The sequence below is a fragment of the Saccopteryx bilineata genome, chromosome 2 (assembly GCF_036850765.1).
Source record: "Saccopteryx bilineata isolate mSacBil1 chromosome 2, mSacBil1_pri_phased_curated, whole genome shotgun sequence".
Taxonomy (NCBI): domain Eukaryota; kingdom Metazoa; phylum Chordata; class Mammalia; order Chiroptera; family Emballonuridae; genus Saccopteryx; species Saccopteryx bilineata.
In genome coordinates, this window is record NC_089491.1 from 79317136 (window position 1) to 79340434 (window position 23299).

Sequence of the window (23299 nt, forward strand, 5' to 3'; positions counted from 1 at the left end):
ATGGAGTCGAAGGGCCACTGTGATCAACAATTAGACTCAGAGTTAGCCTCATAATGATGTATTCTAATGTTTCAATGGAATGATTCTTTCATAGGTCTGACTCATGAAGCCAAAATACATCTCCTGATGTCAGTCTCAGATGAAAGGGCTGTGGCCCAGAGCACAGGCTTTGGCAAGATGGGGACTAGAGTGAGATGAAGAGCCGTCAGTGGTTGTTGGGATCTTCTGATACTCCATGTCGATTCCAGTACCTGAGGAATGTGACATTTCTTAGTCCTTGTGTCACAGTGAGGTCATTAAGCTGTTAAGTAAAGCCAGCTGTTTTAAAGCATCCTCCCTATGTTTTTTGTAATATCAAGGAAACTTGATCTTCAGTGGATGATGACAATACTTTCTTCCACCTCATTCATTAAACTCTCCATGATGTGTATTATTTGGAAAGTAGTTTAAGAATCTGTAGATTTGTAAGCAAACAACGAACAACTAACAAAGCCAGACTATTTGCTAACATTTGAATCGGTGTCAGACACAAGGATCTGGAGATGGACCTCAGGTACGAAGATGTTCTAAGGTGGTGCCATCTTCCCAGATAATACAGAATAAACAATGCTTTCCTTTCTCTCCCTGGTTTTCCCAGCGCCCACTTTGTTCTCCAGTAGCTAGAGCGCATCTCCAGTGATGAAAGCCCTCATCATTCCATGACTGGGTTACAGCAGTGTCTTCTCAGCTTGTGTTCCTCCTTTAGAACTTCCTACCCCCTTTTACCCTGTACTTAGCTGCCCCACTAATGAAGCTTTAAATCCTGTTTCCTTCTGTAACCTCATTGTTCAAAGAATAGAAGCTCACTCTTCCCTCCCCACATTGAGGTAGAAATAAATTTCTGCCTCTTAAAGTGTGGATAAGTCAGGTAGGTTTCCTGGGCCTTATGTTTTCACCTATTTATAAACAAAATTGAGGCTATAGAATTAGTTGGAAAAGCTCTTATAGGTTTGGAACACATGATTGGCTACAGTTCCCTTCCAATCCTGACATTCTGTTACTATCTTCCCTACCAGGGCCTTGTTCCACTTTTGTGAGGATAGCCCTTGAGACTCAGGATTCTCAAATATCAAGTTGGGATGATCTGCACCTATTTTGAGGGCTGAAGATTTAGTCCAGTTAAGGTTACCTAGCACTCCGCCTGGGATGCCAACGTGGGTTCCTTTCTTTCTTCCAGTCTGGTGCTTTTCCTTCCCTCGCCCCCCATTTTAGGGTCACTACCCCACCAAGCCCAGTGTTGCCTTTTGCTGATCAGTGTTGTGGATCAAAGATCCTAGCAAGACATGCTATTTACAATCCTCCATAGGAACACTTTCCTATTTCTAGCTACTGTGGTCTTTGTTCTTATTTTTCTGTTTGGTTTTTAATACATTACCCTTTCTTCTTTACCAATTCAAGTTGAAAATCTGGCCCAAGACCCCTCAAAAATTTTTAAAAGATTTTGACCTCCCAGCTTTGACTCTTTGGTAATCTAAGATCAAACAGAGATTTTTTTTTTTTTTTTGGTCTAGTTCCTTTTTAAAAATTTTTTTGTTCATACCTTGGGAATTCAGTGACTATGTATATAATGAGTAAATAGATAATTCTGAAAAGCAGCTCCTTTACTATATACAAGAACAACCCCTGCCCCCCTATTCTGGACACAAACGCTGCTGCTGGTACATATACATTCATTTTCTAAAGGCACTTCTGCCCTGACTGTGCCTCTCACCATCAGCAGACAGAGTCTGTCCGGTCTGTGTAGGTAATTGAAATGGGCAAGATTCACCTCTGTTTAGGTCACTGATGGGCTGCAACGTTTAAGCACAGCCTTTGGCTTTAGGGATATGTGGATTGAATGAATGGTTGCTAGGGAGTATGGCCGCGTCTTCATTTTATGCTGGGCTCACTCCAATGCTTGCACGTGGGAACTTCACTCAAGTCATTTCACCAGCGCTGCGCTGAATCCTCTTATCGTACGGAGTTTACTGAAGTGGGGCCAGCTCCCCGCCTCTGCTTGCTTCCCTGCCAAGGTTCCAGAGGGGTGGAGTGGCCTGGAAGACCGTTGGAAGAAGGGTGGGGTATTTGCTTTCTTATAAAGATGCTTTGGGAAACTGGCTCTGGAGCGCCAGGTTTTCAGGAAGAAATGAGCCTGGGTCCCAATGGCAAAGAAAAGGGCACGAAGGCTTGTTCGTTGTTATGGAGAAAGCCTGAAAGTTTGAAGTGTTAAGTAATAAGAGCGTGGCCCACACCCAGAGAAGGGGCGCACTGGCTTGCCCCCCAGAAAGCCACTGGCTGTCTAGCTCCTGGTTCGTTGCGTCCCTACGTAGCCGTCTTGGGTCCCCGCTGATCTAGATCGAAGTTCTCTTTCCCTGGACTCAGGTTGCAAACAAATTAACTCCAACGGGGAATCTGTGCGTTCAGGGGACGGGTCCCCACGACAGCCTAACACAGCCGATCCTTCAGTTCTGCCCCACTGTATGAGGTCTCTAGTTCCTTAATCATCGCCCCCTCCGCACAGGCACAAACTCTTCCCCAGGCCCTGGAGGCCCTTGCGTGGCTTCCAGGGCTCCGAGTTCCAGGCAAAACGCATAGGGAATGGCTCTGAGGACTCGTCTCAGAGAAATTGCCAGTCCTGGAAGAGCTTTTTCTTCTCATCCGACATTCACGCGGGGCAGTCAGGATGGCATTCCAAACACGAGCAAGACGTGTAGCACCGGACCCCTCCCTTTATAAAGAATAAATAAATAGAAGCCAGCAGGTAGCCCCGCTCCCCGACACGCGCTCCGCTGTCGCTGCCGGGGCGGCTGGGTGTCTGCGCTCCCCGCCTTCGCTGGGCTGACCCAGGAGGGGAGGAGCAGGAGCCGGAGGGGGTGCTGGGGGGTGGGGTGGGGGTTGGAGCGCGAACCATCCCGAGCCAAGACAAGCAGCACATTCACAAATAAGGCCCCCACCCCCAGCGCACGCGCTCCCATTTAAAGCAGCCGGGCTCCGCGGCCTCAGGGCGGCTCAGAGGACGCGGCGGCCCAGCGCAACCCTGTCCCGCAGACTCACGCCCGGAGTCCGCTCGTCCGCCCGCCGCAGCCGCTGAGCCGCCGCAGCCGCTGAGCCTCCGCAGCGCGCCGCAAGTGGCTACAGCTTCCAAGAAGGGGTCTCACCTGGGACGGCCCCCGCTTCCCCGCTGAAGGACCATGGCACCGCTGGCTGCGCCCTGGCACTCGGCGCTCTTGGTCCGCATCTTCGGCAGCACCTGGTGCCTGCTATTTGTCGCCGGACAGGTAAGGTAGTCTGCGCGTCTGACGTCCCTCCCTCTCCTGGCACTTTTCAAGTCGGTGCTGCGGCGGAGAGCGCTAGAGGTTGGGGCGCGCTCTCTCCAACGAGGGTCCGTCCTGAGACTGAGCTGCCCGAGCTGGGACAGGTGGCGCGGGGTTGGGGCGAAGGCGGCCCCTCGCGGCGAGCTCTGGGCTTGGCGGGGTCAAACTTGCGCTGAGCCTCAACCCAGCCTCCTGGGGCCCTGGCCCGGCTTCCCGCCCGCGCCGGGTCCTGCCTCCAGCTGGGCAGAGTCGGGGCAAGGAGGCGGCGCCTGAGCCGGGGTGCAGCCTTCGCCCCGGGAGCCTGAGACCCCGCACCCCTTCGGGACGATCCTTCGCGGAGCCCCTCCTCTCCTTTCGTGGCGAAGGCTCGGGGACACTGACTGCTCCCTACTCTCGTCCTTTCCTTGACCGGTGAACTCCTGACATCGTCACCCAAGGTCCCCCGCGTCCGAGTGTCGCGATGGAGCCTTGTAAGATGCGCAGACGCCAGACCAGGTGGGCTCCCTGGTGCCGCCGCGGCGGAGAAAAGGTGGCTCTGGCCGAGGCGGGAGAACTCGTTCTCACCACGCCCCCTTCGAATTCTCAGGTCGTCTCCGCAGCCAGGAGGGGTGTAGGAATCGGGGAGTTCTCCTGAGTGGGTGGCTCAGGGCCGGAGGCGGCGCAGAAGGGCCTTGGAAGAGTGTCTAACTCACAGTCAGCTTGGCCAAGGTTTATTCCTGAAGGACCCTGGAGGGAGCTGCTAAGGGAAGGGGCTGGTGTTAGTCAGACCCATGATGCATGTAGTATCTTTGGCATTCAGGCTTTCCAGAGTCAGGTAACTTTTGATTAAACCTAACGATTTAGGCAGTTTGTACATAATTTAGCCTACATAAATTTACTGTTCACGGTATTACTTGGGTAATTCTGGGAAAATGCCCAAATACTCTTGGCCGGAATTATGGCCAGATATTCTCCCTTTCCTCTGTTTTGCTTATGGAGACTTGTCCAAATCGGGGGATTTCCTTCTCTTGCTTTTACTTAACGTTTAAAACTTGGTTTTGGATCTTTATTTTAATGGTCATTTTGATTGCAGTGATGCACTTTTTGAGACTGAGCAAGGACCAAGAATGTTGGCTAAGAAGGGCCCAAGGCAGGCTGACCAGCAAGAACTACTTAAGTGGTAGAAATTTCAACAGGGAACACCTGCTTGGATTGAAGTGTGAAAAGGCATTGCAAAAACTTGCCTTAATTATCAGAAAACTTTATTCCCAATATGCTTTGCTCCACGACAGAGCATCTGAGAGGTGGCTGCACCTTCGGGTTGCCTGTGGGAGCTCTTGAAACAACCTGCACGGGGGCCACACCCTAGCTAGGTTGTGTCAGAAGCCTTGGGTAAATGGGGTGAGGCTCAGGCATCAGAACTGATAAAGCTCCAGGTGACTCCGTGGAGCAGCTGGATTGAAAACCCCTGTCTAAAAATCAGTTCTTGGAGAATCATGATACCAAAAGGAAACTTCAAGGAGAACAGTAAAGAGGGCCCAAAAGACACACTCTGGAGATCGCCTTAACCTCCCAGTGCCGGCTCTGTCCCTAACATGCTTTGTCATTGTGATCTAAGCCCTTAGCTCCATTTCCTCCTCTGTAAAATGAGAGTGTTGGCCTATGTTGTCGAAGGTACTTCCAGCCAGCTTCAAGAACTCCAGGCAGGTTCACATCTAACCCAAATCGAGACATTATCCCTTATAGCTATTCTGTCTTATCCTTGAGATTTTGGTAAAATATCTGGAACTATTTGAATCCAGCAAAGATGTATAATGTAGTTTCTTAGACTTGTTGTGTGTTTTTGTTTTTCTTTTAGACTTGACCACTCTGCCTTTTCAGACCTATTTCAAGTCATATGGTGCTTTCTGAGGTTCGGGACAAACTGATTTTCCTAACATTACACACCTGTTCTTCCTTGAGCTGCTTCTCAACCAAATTTCTTCTGGATAAAGATGATGGAAGCAGATTTGAGCCATGTATGTGCGTTGAAAGTGGTTTATTATTGAACTCCAAATAACTTTTTTTAGTTCCACCCGGCGGGACTGCTTTCCACAAGTGAGGAGCCTAACTAAACATGTCAGGGGAGGGGTAGGGAAGAGTCCAAACTGGTAGATAGGTTCCGTCTCCTGATAGAATGTAATACTTTACATTTAACTTATTCAGGTGTTGGTCAGGAACAGCTGATCTTGCAACATTTCCTAATGTCTTCACTTTGTTTATTTTAAAACCTCATGAGCTTTATATCTAATCAGCGATTGAACAGAGCAGAAACTTGAGAATACTTAATACCAGGAAGAAATCATTCTATCATCAATAGCCAATGCCAAATAATTTGAAATTGTTTGTAATTTATACATTCTTTTAACAGTTTTTAAAATGAAGCACTCAGACATGATGGGATGACTACCAGTTATCAGCCCATATGCATACATTAGCTGCAGTAGACAGAGAGTCTGTTCAGAGCTTCTGGCTCCCTATTCTGAATTACACCTGAGCTATCATCTCCAAAGAACTAAAGAATGATTTAAATGCCAACAAAAATTATTTGGAAATTCCACCATTTCTTCTTCCTTCTCAGTGAATTTCTGTTTTTATTCTGGCTGAATTACCCTCCTAATTTGCAAGGTTCTTTTCTTTCCTTGTGAACCTTGAAGGTAGTTCACTACTTAGGTTCTCATGAAACTGATTACTGATAAAAATTTCAGTTCATCAGCTGAACCCAAACTCATCCCATTGCCAGAATTGATAGTTAGGATTTTAACCACTAGGAGTTATCACCTACTTAATGATGACTATGACCCATCTGTAGCAATCCCCTGTAAAAATAACCAAGGTTGTGGGAGAGGTGTAATGCCAGTGGCCCCCGTCATGGCCAAGCAGGTCCACATTGGATTTGGGCAGGAAATAGAAAAACTGTGGAGCTGGAAAGGGTTGGGCCATTCCATTTAATAAAGTCTCACACCAGTAGACAAGCACATAGGCAGGGGAAACTGCCTCTTGGGCAAATAAACAACAAAATGGCCCCTCACAGCGGTGTGTAGGTAATCTGTGTATCCGCGATCCCCCATCTCTCTCGACTGAGCGCAAGCACCCACAGCTTTATATAGGCCATACACACATGACGCTGCTATGCACCCACTCAGCAATCAGGCAAAGTGCTTACAGCCAGTAACTCCACTAGCAAGCCTAACAGCTGCCCCACAGAGGGTTTGTGACTAGATCAGCACAAGTTCATGGCTATTGCTTTAAAATGCCACTTAGTAGCAATTTATATTCTTTTGGTGATAAATTGGTGATAGTTCATTCAAACATTAAGATTGAAAATTTTCATTTACTATGTCTTCTAGATTGTATTCCTGTTAGGAATTCAGTAATAAAAATTAAGTACAGTATATAGTTCCAGGATGGTTGGAAAGAATTTGTGCCTTTACGGGCACCGGATTTTCAGTGACAGATTTTTTATTTATTTATTTTTTTTACAGAGCCAGAGAGAGGGATAGACAGGGACAGACAGACAGGAACAGAGAGATGAGAAGCATCAATCATTAGTTTTTCATTGTGCATTGCAACACCTTAGTTGTTCATTGATTGCTCTCTCATGTGTGCCTTGACTGCAGGCCTTCAGCAGACCGAGCAACCCCTTGCTTGAGCCAGTGACCTTGGGTCCAAGCTGGTGAGCTTTTGCTCAAACCAGATGAGCCAGCGCTCAAGCTGGCGACCTCGGGGTCTTGAACCTGGGTCCTCTGCATCCCAGTCTGACCCTCTATCCACTGCGCCACTGCCTGGTCAGGCTCAGTGACAGATTTTTAAGAAGACTTGTTTCTTTTGTTATTTTGCTCTTGTTTTATTTTCATTTTTAATATGATAATTTTGCATAGTTAAAAGAGTCTAAGGGCTTATAAGGAAACATAGCAACTTCTTGCCCTACACTTTCATTCAGTCTCAGATCCCATGGCCCACAGGCCACCTTTGTTAGTTTGTGTGTTTTTTTTTGTATTATTTTGAGGCATAACTGACATACAGTACACTGCACATATGTGAAGCATACAGTTTGATAAGTTTTGACATATGTTGTATACATGTGACACCATCACTGTAATATCTCCATCACCCTTCGCAGTGTCCTCCCTGCTTTCCTGGCACCCAGCATCAGCAGGCAGACAGAGATCTACCCTCTGTCATTGTAGCTCAATGCCTTTTCTAGAAGTTTAAGTAAATTGACTCAGACAGTAGACACCTCCTTTTTTATGTTTTTTCTTTTTCATTCAGCATAACTGTTTTGAGATTATCCATGCTGTAGCATGTATCAATTTATTCCTTTTTATTCCTGAGTATTACATTGTATGGCTACCTTTCAGTTTGTTGTTCATCAATATTCCTCTATTGACAGACAGTGGGTTTACAGTTTTTGGCAAATACAAGTGAAGTTGCTAGAAAGATTTGTGTACAAGTCTATATGGACATTTGGTTTCATTTGTTTTAAGTAAATATCTAGGAATGGAATGGCTGAATTATTGATAGGTGTATGTTTAACTTTTTTTTGTGTGTGTGACAGAGACAGAGAGAGACAGAGAGAGGGACAAATAGGGACAGGCAGACAGGAAGGGAGAGTGATGAGAAGCATCAATTCTTTGTTGCAGCACCTTAGTTGTTCATTGATTGCTTTCTCATATGTGCCTTGACTGGGAGGCTACAGCAGACCAAGTGACCCCTTGCTCAAGTCAGTGACCTTGGATTCAAGTTTGTGAGCCTTGCTCAAACCAGATGATCCTGCGCTCAAGTCGGCAACCTCGGGGTCTCGAACCTGGGTCCTTCGTGTTCCAGTCCAATGCTCTATCCACTGTGCTACTGCCTAGTCAGGCAACTTTCTTAGAAACTGTTAGTTTTCAGAAGGTTGTACCACTTTATTTTATTTTTTATTAAATTGGTTGGGATAGCATTATTTAATAACACTATATATATAGATTTCAGGTATACAACTTTATAATATGACATCTGTGTACTCTATTGTGTGCTCAGCACCCAAAGCCTAGTCTTCCATCACCATGTATTTGATCCCCTGTATCCCCTTCATTTTCCTCCATGCTCTTTCTCCTCTGGTGACCACCATTCTGTTTTTAAGTTTCTTTTTTAATTATCATTTTGTTTGTCCATTTGTTGCTTTCTGTTTTATATCTCACATATGTGTGAAGTGATATGGTTCTTGTTCTTTTTCTTCTGATTTATTTCACTTAGCATAATACTCGCAAGATTTATTCATGTTGTCATAAATGGAACTATTTCATCTTTTTTATGGCTGAGTAGTATTCCATTCAATATATGTACCACATCACCTTTCTCCAGTCATTCATCAGAGGGCACTTAGGTTGTTTCCATGTCTGGGTTATTGTGAATAATGCTGCAACAAACACAGGGGCACCTATGTCTTTACAAATAAATGTTTTCAAAATTTTCAGGTAGATACCCAAAAGAGAGATTGCTGGGTCATATTATTTAAAACATTTTTTTTTATGAACCTCTATGCTGTTTTCCATAGTGGCTGCACCAATTTACATTCCTACTAGCCATGTGTGAGGGTTCCCTTCTTTCTTCACATCCTCTCTGACATTTGCTATTTCTTTTTTTTTTTTAAATTTTTCCGAAGCTGGAAACGGGGAGGCAGTCAGACAGACTTCTGCATGCGCCCGACCGGGATCCACCCGGCATACCCACCAGGGGGCGATGCTTTGCCCCTCTGGGGCCTCGCTCTGTTGCGTCCAGAGCCATTCTAGCGCCTGAGGCAGAGGCCACAGAGGACATTTGCTATTTCTTGACTCATTGATAATAGTTATTCTAACAGGTGTGAGATGGCCCATTTTACATTCCTACTGCAGTGTAGATTTCCAGTTTGTCTGCATGCTTGCCAACACCTGGTGAATCCAATCTTTTATTGGAGCCATACCAATAGGTATAGTAGTAGCTTGTTCTGGGTGTTAATTTGAAATTCCCTAATGATTAATTATGTCAAGCATTTTTCCCCCATGGATTTATATAGAATCCATATATCTTCTTTGGCAAAAATTTCTATAAAGTATTTCATCTATTTCTTACTGGGTTGTTTGTTTTCTTATTCAACATTCAGGCAATAAGTCCTTTATCAAATGTATCATTTGAAAATATATTCTTCCAGTATCTGGCTTATTTTTTTCATTTTCTTGACAGTGTCTTTGGATGTGTTGAAGTTTTTAATTTTGATGAAGTAGAACTTATTCCATTTTTTTGGTAGATTGTATGTTTGCTCTTGTTTTAAAGAAATTGTTTGCCTAACTTGGATCATAAAATATTTCTCCTAGAAGTTTTATAGTTTTACATTTAGTCTGTGTTTCATTTTCATGTGTTGTAGGATATAGAACAAAATTTTTTTTTTGCTATGAATATTCAGTTATTCTAGCATATTTGTGTTTTGGTTTTTTTTTTTTTTTAAACTATTCTTTCTTCATTGAATTGCCTTTGTACTTTTGTCAAAAATCAGTTGCCATACATATCTGGGTCTGTTTTGGATTCTTTGTTTTTTTATCTGTTAACTAGATGTCTACTGCTATGTCAGTACCACACTGTCTTTAATACTGTAACTTTATAGGCTGCCACTGACTTCAGGGCTGAGCATAACGCCACCCACGGGGGTGGGGCGAAGACCAAGGCCAACAAGGCTTGTACACCCGAGCACATGATCACAGCCACCCTGTGAAGGAAAGGTGGAAACCACAGCAACAGCCCCAGCGGGAAGGCACTGGCAACACCCATACCCAAACGCCCTATGCAGCAACAGCAGAGGGGGTGGCGGGCCTGCAGACAGACCATACTTAGGGAACAGAAGCCAGACCCAGTGGACTCCAGTAGCCAAGACCTTCTTTTACACAGAGAAGATGAGAAGGCAGAGAAATGCAACACAAATGAGTCAAGAGAAATCCCAAGAAAAGGACCTGAATGAATCAGATATAACTAAATTACCAGATGCAGAGTTTAAAATAACAATTATTAGGATGCTCAACAATAATAGATGGTCATTCCAACCACCTAAATAAAGAGATAGCAGATATAAAAATGGACATTGAAATAATAAAAAAGAATCAGTCAGAAATGACAAATACAATATCAGAAATGAAGAACACAATGGAAGGAATTAAAAGCAGGATGGATGAAGCTGAGAATCAAATCAGCGAGTTAGAGGACACAATAAATAAAGGCATGGAAGCAGAGCAGAAAAAAGAAAGGAGACTCAAAAAGTCTGAGGAAACTCTAAGAGAGCTCTGTGACAACATGAAGAGAAATAACATCTGCATCATAGGGATTACTGAAGAAGAAGAGAAAGAACAAGGGATAGAGACTTTGTTCAAGCATATCATAGCCGAAAACTTCCCTCAATTAAGACAGGAAAACATCTCACATGTTCAGGAAGCACAGAGAACTCCATTAAAGAGAAACCCCAAAAAATCAACACCAAGACACATCATAATTAAAATATCAAAGCTAAGTGATAAAGAGAAAATATTAAAAGCTGCTAGAGAAAAAAAGACTATCACCTACAAAGGAGCCCCCAGAAGGATGACTTCCGACTTCTCAACAGAAACACTTGAGGCCAGAAGGGAATGGCAAGAAATATTCAAAGTAATGCAGAACAAGAGCCTACAACCAAGACTACTTTATCCAGCAAAGCTATCATTTAAAATTGAAGGAGAAATAAAAAGCTTTCCAGACAAAAAAAAAACAACAAAATCAAGGAATTCACTACAACCAAACCAATGCTGCAAGAAATGCTAAGGGGCCTGTTGTAAACAGATCAAAGGAGAAAAAGAATATAGCAAAAGAGGAATACAATTTTAAAGAATAAAATGGTAATAAACAATTACATATCAATAATAACCTTAAATGTAAATGGATTAAATGATCCGATCAAAAGACATAGGGTAGCTGCATGGATAAGAAAACAGGACCCGTACTTATGCTGTCTACAAGAGACACACCTTAAAAAGAAAGATGCACATAGACTGAAGATAAGAGGATGGAAAAAAAAAATATTTCACGCAAATGGAAATGAAAAAAAAGCTGGGGTAGCAATACTTATATCAGACAAAATGGACTTTAAAACAAAGACTATAGTAAGAGATAAAGAAGGTTACTACGTAATGATAAAGGGAACAATCCAACAAGAAGATATAACCATTATATATATCTACGCACCTAATATAGAAGCACCTAAATATATAAAGCAGACTTTGATGGATATAAAGGGCGAGATCAACAGCAATACTATAATAGTAGGGGATTTCAATACCCCACTAACATCATTAAATAGATCCTCAAGAAAGAAAATTAACAAAGAAACAGCAGACTTAAAGGACATACTAGATCAACTCAACTTAATAGATATCTTCAGAACCTTTCACCCTAAAACAGCAGAATATACATTCTTTTCAAGTGCTTATGGTACATTCTGTAGAATAGACCACATGTTAGGGCACCAAAGCGGTCTCAACAAATTTAAGAAGATTGAACTCATATCGAGCACTTTCTCTGATCACAATGGCATAAAACTAGAAATCAACCACAACAGAAAAACTGAAAAATACTCAAACACTTGGAAACTAAATAGCACGTTATTAAATAACAAATGGATTAACAAAGATCAAAGAAGAAATTAAAAAATTCCTAGAAATGAATGATAATGAGCATACATCAACTCAAAATTTATGGGACACAGCAAAAGCAGTCTAGAGAGGGAAGTTCATAGCATTACAGGCATACCTCAAGAAGCTAGAAAAAGCTCAAATAAACAACTTGACTCTACATCTAAAAGAACTAGAAGCCTGACCTGTGGTGGCACAGTGGATAAAGCGTCGACCTGGAAATGCTGAGGTCGCCAGTTGGAAACCCCGGGCTTGCCTAGTCAAGGCACATATGGGAGTTGATGCTTCCAGCTCCTCCCCCCTGTCTCTCTCTCCTCTCTCTCTTTCTCCTTCTCCTCTCTAAAATGAATAAATAAAAAAATTGTTTTAAAAAAAAAAGAAAGTTTAAAAAAATAATAAAAGAATTAGAAAAAGAACAGCAAGTAAAGCCCAGAGCTAGTAGAAGGAAGGAAATAATAAAGATCAGACATAGAGGCTAAAGAAACAATACAGAGGATCAATGAAACCAGGAACTGGTTCTTTGAAAAGGTAAACAAGATCGATGAACCTTTGACCAGACTCACCAAGAAAAAAAGAGAGAGCACTCAAATAAATAAAATTAGAAACGAGAGTGGAGAAATAACAACTGACACAACAGAAATACAAAATATTGTAAGAAAATACTATGAAGAACTGTACGCCAAAAAGTAGACAACCTAGATGAAATGGACAAATTCCTTGAAACATATAATCCTCCAAAAATTAATCTGGAAGAATCAGAAAACCTAAAGAGACCAATTACAACAAATGAGATAGAAACAGTTATCAAATAGCTCCCAAAAAAGAAAAGTCCTGGGCCTGATGGCTTCACAAGTGAATTCTACCAAATATTCAAAGAAGAACTAACTCCTATCCTTCTCAAGCTATTTCAAAAAATTCAAGAGGAAGGAAGACTTCCAAACTCCTTTTATGAGGCGAGCATAATTCTGAAAAAACAAAACAAAACTGTAACTTTATAGTAAGTCTTGAACTCAAAAAGTGTGACTCCTCCAATTTTGCCCATCATTTTGAAGGACATTAATTAGGCTATCTCATATGAATTTTAGAGTCAATTTGTCAATTAGGAAAAGATGTGTGCAGGGATTTGATTGGAGGTATTTTCATTTATTGATTTATTTCAAGAGAATTAGCCTCTTACTATTGAATTTCATAATCCCTGAATGTTATATAACTCTTTATTTAGGTCTTCTTTAATCTCTCAAAGCAATATTTAGTAGTTTTCAGTGTACAAGTATTAACATATTTTCTCAGTATACTAAATATTTCATATTTTTGATGCTCTGTTAAATGGCACTTTAAAAAAATTGTTTCTAGTTGTTAGTAGTATTTAAAAATAGTTGATTTTTTATATTCTTATTTTCTGCAATCTTACTAAACTTATTAGTTGCAGTGGCTTTTGGGTATATCCCACCAAATTTTTTTACACATATAACCATGTCATATGCAAACAAAGACTATTCTTCTTTATCGATATGGATGCTTTTTATTTCTTTTTCTTGTTTAATAACACTGGCTAGCCCCTACAGTACAAGGTTGGATAGAAGTGGTGTGAACAGATATCCTTGCCTCGTTCCTGATCTTAGGAGAAAATAATTTGATGTTTACCATTAAGTATGATGTTAGGTATAGGCTTTTGGTAGGTGCCTTTGAGGAAGTTCTTTTTATTTTTTATTTGCTGAGGGTTATCAGAGATGGATGTTGGCCCCCTAGTGGGCTTGCTGGGTGGATCCCAGTCAAGGTGCTTGCAGGAGTCTGTCTCTCTGCCTTCCCCTCCTTTCACTAAAATAAAAAAATAAAAAGGAAATGGATGTTGGATTTTGTCAAAAACATTTTCTGAATATAATTATCATATATATATTTTTTAGTTTGTTAATATGGTGAATTACATTGATTTTCAAATGTTAAACTACCTTGCATTCATGGGATAAACTCAATTTGGTGATAATATATCCTCCTCCCCTGCCCCCCTTTTTACATTGTTGGATTTAATTTACTAAATTTCAATTAGAATACTGTATTTCCCTATGTATAAGATGCTCTCATGTATAAGATGCACCTTAATTTGGGGGCTGAAATTTGAAAAAAAAAAAGTATTGCATAAAGCTATTGAACTCAAGTTTTATTCATCATAAAATTCATACAACTCCTCATCACTGTCAAAACTACCATCCATTAGCTTGTCCTCATCTATGTCTGATGACAAATCACTGTCTTCATATATCTACATATAATGAGCACAAAAACAAGCATGAAAAGGCGGGAAATTTAAGTAAAAAAACCCTACAACCACTGTATAAGATGCACCCAGTTTCTAGACACCAAAATTTTCAAAATGGGTGCATCTTATACATGTGGAAATATGGTAGTTACATCTATATCTTGGAAGAATATTGGTCTGTAGTTTTCTTGTAATATCTTTGTCCAGTTTTAGTATCAGGAATGCTGGCTTCATAGAATAAGCTGGGGAATATTTCTTCCTTACCAATTTTTTAGGAGAGTTTGAGAATGATTTCTTCATTAAATGTTTGATACAATTCATTAGCAAAGCCATCAGGATTTGGAATTGGCTTCATGTAAAGATTTTTAACTATAAATTTAAATTCTTGAATAAATATAGGGTTATTCAGGTTATTTATTTTGTCTGGAGTTAGTTTTGGTAGTTTGTATCATCTAAGAATTTTTCTGTTTCATCCAAGTTGTTGAATTTATTATCATAAAATAGTTTATAACACTGCCTTATTATGCTTTAAATATTAGTAAAACATGTAATTATATTAGCTCTATCATTCCTGGTATTGATTATTTCTTCTTTTTTTTCCTGATCAATCTGCTTAGAGGCTTATCAATTTTATTGATCTTCTCAAAGAAGCAGATTTTGGTTTCATGAATTTTTCTTTGTTGATTTGTTTTCTATTTTATTTTTTATCATTTTATTATTATTTTACTATTTTATGTTTCATTTGTCCTAATTTTTTAGTCTTTTATGCTGAGGTCATTGATATGAAACATTAAATGTTTTCAAATATTGGTGTATAATGATATGAATTTTTCCTCAGTACTGGTTTAGTGGCATGCCATAATTGTGTTTTCATTTTTTAGTTCAAAAAAACTTATTTTCCTTTGATTTCCTCTTTTACCCATGAGTATTTAAACTGAGTTGTTGGACTGGCCTGTGGTGGCACAGTGAATAAAGGGTTGACCTGGAATGCTGAGGTTGCTGGTTCAAAACCCTGAGCTTGCCTAGTCAAGGCACATATGGAAATTGATGCTTTCTATTCTTTCTCCTCCCTAAAAATGAAAGTCTTAAAAAAGAGAAAGAAATGAATTGATTAATTTCTAAAAAATTGGAGGTTTTCCAGATGTTTTTGTGTTATTTTTTTCTAATTTAATTCTAGTGTAGTCAGAGAACTCATTTTATATAACTTGAATCCTTTTAAATTTATTGACAATTGTCTTATGGCCCAGAATATGGTCTATTTTGATAAATGTTCTATATTTTTGAAAAGATTAAACTTTCTACAAATTTGTGTCTTCTGAGTTTTTTAACAGTTTGTTTTTGGGTGGAATATTGTATAGATAGTGATTAGGTCAAGTTGGTTGAGAGTATTAAAATATTTTGTGTATTTACTGATTTTTCAGTATTTTATCAATTATTGAGAGGGATATTGCAGTCTCCATCTACAATTGTGGATTTGTCTGATGCTTCGTGCAGTTCTATCAGTTTTTGCTTTATTTTGACTCTGTAATTGGACGCAGAAACATTTAGAATTATGTTGTTGGTGAATTGACACTTTTGTCCTTATTAAATGACCTTCTCTAACCCGGTAATCATCTGTGCTCTAAAATCAACTTTATCTTTGACTATATTAATATTAGATAATGTTTTTAATTCTTTGAGATTTTTCTTATGATAGTTACTTCCTTAGTTATTTTTCTTTTTGAATTGAGGTAACATTGTTTTATAACATGATATAAGTTTTTGTTTTTTTTTTGAAGCTGGAAACGGGGAGAGACAGTCAGACATACTCCCGCATACGCCCGACCGGGATCCACCCGGCATGCCCACCAGGGGCGGGCCCGGAATTGAACCCGGGTCCCCCCGCACGCCAGGCCGACGCTCTACCGCTGAGCCAACCGGCCAGGGCCATGATATAAGTTTAAAGTGTACAATATTATAGTTTAACATCTGTATATACTATAATGTGCTTACCACCAATGGTGTAGTTTCCATTCATAACCACACAATTGACCCCCAATATTCATTTCACCCTCTTTCATAGTTCGTATAGTATACCTTTAATGTGCTGTATCATTTCTCACTAGATTTCCATTTTGGTATGATTCCCTAATTCTCTTTCACATCCTACTTTCATAAATATTTCATGATTTATTTATTTTTTTGTATTTTTCTGAAGTTGGAAACAGGGAGGCAGTCAGACAGACTCCCGCATGTGCCCCACTGGGATCCACCCGGCATGCCCACCAGGGGCGATACTCTGCCCATCTGGGGCATTGCTCTGTTGCAACCAGAGCCATTCTAGCGCCTGAGGCAGGGGCCACAGAGCCATCCTCAGTGCCTGGGCCAACTTTGCTCCAATGGAGCCTTGACTGCAGGAGGAGAAGAGAGAGACAGAGAGGAAGGAGAGGGGGAGGGATGGAGAAGCAGATGGGTGCTTCTCCTGTGTGCCCTGGCTGGGAATCGAACCTGGGACTCCTGCATGCCAGGCCGACGCTCTACCAGTGAGCCAACCAGCCAGGGCCTATTTCATGATCTTTTATCATATTTTAAAGACTCAATGGTTAGTATTAATATTGTAATGGCTGCAGTGTGCCAATCAATGTATTATTATTTTTTTCTAGTATATTTTCATTTTTTAAAAACAAAACCTCATAGACTCAGACAACAGTATGGTGGTTACCAGAGGGAAGGGGAGATGGGGAAGGTAGTAAAGGGTAAAGAGGGTCAAATATAAAGTAACAGGAGATTTGACTTTGGGTGGTAAACACACAATGCAATATACTGATGATGTATCATAAAACTGTAAACTTGAAACCTATATAATTATATTAACTAATGCCCTCCCAGTACATATAACAGAAAAGAAATCAGACATAATTCATATACCATACAATTCTCCCATTTCAAATATACAATTCAGTGTTTTATTATGCTCAAGGATATGTACGACCATCAGCCCAGTCAATTTTAGAAATTTTTGTCACTTCAAAATAAAACATTTACTCTTTAGCTATTACACTTCTACTCTCTACCCACCCCTGCCCCAAGCAATCACTAATCTACTTTCTTTCTTCATGGATTTTCATACAAATGGAGTCATACTGCATATAATATATGAAAGTTAGGGATTGGTTTCTCTCCCTTAGCATGTTTTTCACAGTTCATCCAAGTTGTAGCATATATCAGCACCTTATTCCATCTATGGCTGAAATATGCCATTGTATAGATATACCACATTTTGTTTATCCATTTGTCTGTGTGTGGACATTGGGATTGTTTCCACTTCTGGCTGTTATAAACATTCCTGTGTAAGTGTTTGTGTGGACATACGTTTTCATTTCTCTTGGGTAAATATTTTACGCTTTGTAGGTTATAGTACTGTATCTGTTGCGGCTACTCTACTCTGCTGTTATAGCACAAAAGCAGCAAGGACACTATGCAAATGATTGAACCTGGTCATGTTCCAATAAACTATTTACAAAAATGAGTGTTGGGCCAGATTTTGGCCCCCTGGCCATAGCTTGCTGACCTTTGAACTACATTTTCATGATACTGTGCCTTGGTGTGGGTAACTTAAATTTAGTCTGGTAAATATTTCATGGACTTTCAATAGGCCTATGTCCTTCAGTGTAGGGAATATTTATTTTCATGTCTTTGATCATTTTCTTGCCAGAATTTTGTGTTTGCTTTTTGTGAAACTCCTATTAGGCAGTTTAAGCCACCTGAATCAACCACCTATCTTTTAAAATTGTTTCTCTTGTCTTTATTCTTATATTTTGTTATACAGAGAATTCTTTACATTTTCAACCAATATTTCTACTTGTAGCCAAAATGTCACACCCCTTCTTCCCTTTTGCAACATCAGGTGCCTCCAGGTCTGAAGCCTTTCTAAACTTTCACAGTCCAAATGATCTTGCCCATCATAATACTATGCAGGCACAATTCTGTTAAGTCAGTTATAATTCCTCCATCACTTTTCCATATTTCAAAAATTTATCGTCATCTTTTGTCTGCTGTTGTCTCCATTCCAGTTCTCCTATTACCTTTATTTACTTTCTGTTATCTTAACAGCCATTTGGGAAAGAATGGAGAAATTACTGTGTTTAATCTGCCATCTTCAACTGGAAGTTAGAACTATTTAGTCTTTCATTATTTCTATTTTCCTGTGCTGACTCATCTCCAAACCTCATTTAAGCTCCTTCTGGTTATTGTGCACACTTTTCAGGTACTCATACCTTTTGTTTCCCAGATTAAGGATAAACGTTGGTCAGTTTTACAAAAAAGACACTAGACTTGCCATCTAAAGGCCTTGGTTCTAGATTTAGATTTACTGATCTGTGCAACTAAGAGAGTCACACATTTTTCAGGGAAGGGAATCAATGCTCACTGACTGTCTGCTAGCTGCCAAACATGGTACTAGGTACCTTCTCCACCCCCACTCTTGTGTTCCAGTTTTAAATCTCTCACTAACTGCTTCCTATTCCTTACTGAAGTAAATACAGTCTAACCTATTTGTTCACAAATGCAGCCCAGAAACATGATTCGACAAATTTTGATGTTAATATTTGAAAACAGTTTTATGAGAGAATGTGGAGTTAACATGATGTAAAGATCTGGCCATAAAATATCATATGTGGTATTAACATTTATTCTCTATGGTGTGATTGAGGTTAAGGCTTTTTTGTGGTGAGGTATGAAGATGAGGTGAAATGAATGAGAAAATAATTTTGAATAGTTAGTAATTCTGTGTCAGTTTTAATATTTTATTTGCACAAGGATGATCTCCAAGCAGTTATGCATTTGGGGGAGGTGTGGAGTGGGTGGTGCCGGAGCTACATGTTTCTTTTCAGCTTTGCTCATGACTATAGGATTATATAGCCGGAAGGAGCCTTAGAGATTCTTTAATCTTGTGGTTCACAAACGTCATTGTGCATAAGTCATTTTGGCCGTGTCACAGAATTCCAAAGGTCACCAGGGATAGAACTGTCCAACTAAAAGCTGAGAAGCTTTTACATGGCCCCACTCCTAAGGATTCTGACTCAACAGGGAAAGGATGGACCCTCTAGATCTGCATTTGTTTACAACCCCATCCCCTTCATCTACATATTTGCAGAGGATTCAGGATCAGTGGGTCCAAAGACCACATGCTGGGGAACATGGAGCTGACCTGTCTTAATTACAGATGTGAGAAATAACATCCGAGGAAGTTGAGTGACATATCCCAGTTTGTTAGTGGGAGCAGTGTGAGTGGACCACACGTCTCTTAACTCTGGTGATTTTTCCCACCAGAGCATACACTGTTATTTTAGTGTCTAGTTACATCATGAACTAAAGATATGAACCACCAGCTTAAAGTATCTTTATTTGTAGTAACTTCAGTTTTTTATAAATGGTTTTCAGATGTTTGGGAATAGCTTTAGCTCTCAGTCACTCTGCCTGCAGCTGAGGAATGATGGGAGAGAAAAAGGAAAGGAAAACCCTCAGCCCTTACACCCCCTCCTCCCCCCCACACACACATAACCTGCTGGAAACTGGCTTCTGTGTATTTTCTTCTCGAGTCATCATGCTCTGGAAGATTAACAGATACTTATTTAGAAAACCGTCCAAGGCATCCAGGAATTTGACACTTGTTGAAAGGGAGACTACGTGCTGCTGAACACCTTCACTCCTCAAGTGCGATGTAGCAACCGTTGCTACGTTCTTGGAGGAAAGGAAGGAAGTGCTTCGTGTGCCTATTATTTAGGATGTTCTGCCCATCTCTGTCACAGACCTGCCAAACAAAACACACACTATCCTCTGAGTCATGCACAGCCTATGATGCAGTACTTCATGTGGAAAGAAGGACTTTTTTTTTTTTTTTGCTGCTAATAGTCATTGTTAAACATCGTGTGCATTCTATGAAGAATGATAATTGTGAATTTTCTTTCTCCAGTTGTGGAGAAATACAGGTGTTTGACTGCTAAAGAATATTTATTGGTGTAATCTGAAATTCAAATTCTCATATTCTAATATTCCTTTTAAAATTCAGTATTAGTCAGGATGAGCTAGATTATGCTGTGGTAAAAAAAAAAAAAAAACAATCCCTCAATCATAGCGGCTTAAAAAAGGTTTATTTCCGCATCGGGCCACATACTTGGTGTGGATTGTCAGGAGGGTGTGGCTTGCTGTGTGTGGCCAGGAATCCATGCTGATAGGGGCTGCATCTCAATGCTTTCATCGCTGAGGGGTCAGGAAAAGGAGGGACCCCTGTGTCCCCCACTGGCTGCTAAGTGCTTCCACTCAAAGTGGCAGGTATCACATCTGCTCACATATTATTAGCCAAATCAAATTCAAGAGGGTTGAAAGTGTATTGTTATCCCTAATCTAGAATGTTCTCTTCTATGCTTAACCTCACAAGCTTTTCCAAATTTCCAGGCTTCCAAGATGTGGCCTAGATGTTTAACTTTTCTGACTGTGTGTATATATGTAAATAGAGGTTCTCTGATATTACTGTAAAACCACTTAACATTATCTTTGACTTATGACTTAAATTTTTTTAAATTTATAATTGTAAAATACACATAATATTGATCATCTTAACCACTTTAAGTGTAAGTTCAATAGTGTTAAGTGCATTCACATTGTTAAGCAGCCAGTTTCCAGAAGTCTTTTTGTTTTGCAAAACTGAAACTATAGCCATTGAATAATAACTCCCTATTCCCCTTATCTCTGGCAATAAGCATTCTACTTTCTACCTCCATGAATTTGACTCTTTGAGGTACCTCACTTAAATGGGATTATACAGTATTTGTCTTTTTGTTATTGGCTTATTTCTCTTAGTATAATATCTACAAGGTTCATCTACATATGTGTAGCATGTGTCAGAATTTCCTTCTCATTTAAGACTGATTAATACTCTTTATTTACCACATTTTTGTTTATCTATTCATCTGTCCATGGACACTGGGGTTGCTTCCACTTTTTGGGCATTGTGAATAATGGTACTATGAACATTGGCATTCCTTTTTGTTTTATGTGTCCTTTGTATAAAAGAGAAGCAATACCTTCTTCAGACATCTAATCAACTACTTGAGAGGCCCAGGAAACAGTTATTTAAGCAATGGCTTAATAGGCTCACTTTGGGAATCTTCTGCCAATGGCTACAGCAAAAGCTGAGCAATACACCACCTACCTTCTGTGCATTTAATGAAATCAACAGAGCCAATGAACTCTTTTGTTTGGTCTTGCATGTAACCTGCAAATCTTGACATTTTCCAAGATAGGAGACAATATGTGGCTAGCACATTATTTTTTCTTAAGATCTAGGAGCATGGCAAAAAGAAATAATTATTTTCTTCCTTTTGGTACATCTGACTCCAATACTGTGAGAAGGGAGGTCAAATATGAATCAATATGTAAACTGTAGGCATGCAAATTAATTGCATGCATACATAGCACAGATGTGCAGAGGGGCAGGGTAGAATTTTGGGAACAGTGTTGAAAGGGAAGGAAGTAGACCAGGATCCAAACTCTGCTTGCTACTTGCTAATTGCATGATTCTGGACAAATTAGTTACACAGCCTTTCCGAGTTTCATTTCCCCAACCCCCCAACCTCTGGAATGAAGAGCTTGGATTACGTGATCTTCATGGGTTAATACCACTTACTCATAACTTCTCCAATGAATAGGGGTTTCCAACCCTTTCTAATGTGAACACTTCTTTTTTAACACAGAAAAATATTAATAGGTCTAAAAAAATTAATAGATGAATTTTTCAGAAATGAAATCAGAGTGTGGCAATCCCCTTTCTTGACACCTTCAGTGGCTTTTTGTTGCCTTTAGATCATTGTCGCTTCCCTTTTTAGACATTGTCCCCAGGCCACTCCTACCTCCATGAAATTTCCACATCACGAGCTGTTTTGAGCTGTTTACTTGTGCTGTGGCCCTCTGAAGGGCCTCACACTGTTTTTGTAATTTAAGTCCTCCCCTCTCCCACCAACCAATTTTTCACACCCTTGGGGGCATGGTTGCCCCCCACGAGAATGTACACTTGAGACTAAGATTAAAGATCCTTCTGGTCTTCATGGCCTGGCCGGGCCCCGCCTGTCCAGCTCTCCGCCTTCCCCTCCTTGCCTGTTCCCTCCTGTCCGTCCAGCCCACTGGCCTCCTTTCAGTTCCTCAAGGTCATCAAGCTCATTTCTACTTCAGGGTCTTTGTACAAGTTGTTCTTTTTGCTGGAGGGTTTTTTGTATTTTTAATTAATTAGTTTATGCTCATCCATCTGTTCCCCAGCTTAAATATCTCTTCCCTAGAAGAACCAGTCCCTCCAGCTCACCCTGCCCCAGGCTACATTAGCTCTCTTCTGTTCCTCTCTCACAATGCCCAGTTTCCTTCAAGCGTGGTAATTTGTAATGATACACTTATTTGTATTTTTATTATATGTCTGCCATCCCCAATATATTGTAAGCTTGAGGCCAGAGACTGACTTATTTCCCTCTGTACATGTCACATCTAGCTCAGTGCCTGGAATTGTTGGAAAAAGAGTTAATGAAGTGTTTTTGAGAAAATATGCAGTGACAAATACTGCTCTGAACTTGGTATTGCTTTTCAATGAATGTATATAATTTTGTGTGTATTAGGCAAGGAAACACTAGCTGCTAAAGCAGTAAAATCCTGAAATATTAGTGTTTTGACAAAATAGTTTATTTCTTGTTCACATAAAAGGCCAATTGGCAGAGCTGAAATACTGGTAGAGGACCTGCTCCAAGCAGTCATTCAGGGACCAGGGACCACACTGTCATTAACACATGGCTTCCAAGGTCACCCTGGTGCTGTGTCTGGATGACAGAGGGGGAAGAGAATGTTGAGAATTGCATGGGAGGTTTTCTTGGGGGTAGTCTTGGGAGTGGAATGCATCACTTCTGCCCACATCCATTTTCTGCATTCCTGACCATACTCAAATCTCCAGTAGGGTCCCAATTCCTGTTATCCCACCACAAGAACTCAGTCACATGGCCACACCT

General features: G+C 40.5%; 1 protein-coding gene across 4 annotated transcripts in view; it reads left to right on the forward strand.

The window, feature by feature from the left end:
• Positions 1-2972: 2972 nt before the first annotated feature.
• ADAMTSL1 (ADAMTS like 1) overlaps positions 2973-23299 on the forward strand; it is a 1054626-nt gene continuing 1034299 nt past the window's right edge. For all 4 annotated transcript variants that reach the window (XM_066257319.1, XM_066257321.1, XM_066257318.1 and 1 more), the window contains exon 1: positions 2973-3296. In XM_066257319.1, coding sequence (XP_066113416.1) covers positions 3210-3296 — 87 coding nt within the window. In that variant the 5' untranslated portion in view covers positions 2973-3209. The remainder of the gene's footprint in view (positions 3297-23299) is intronic.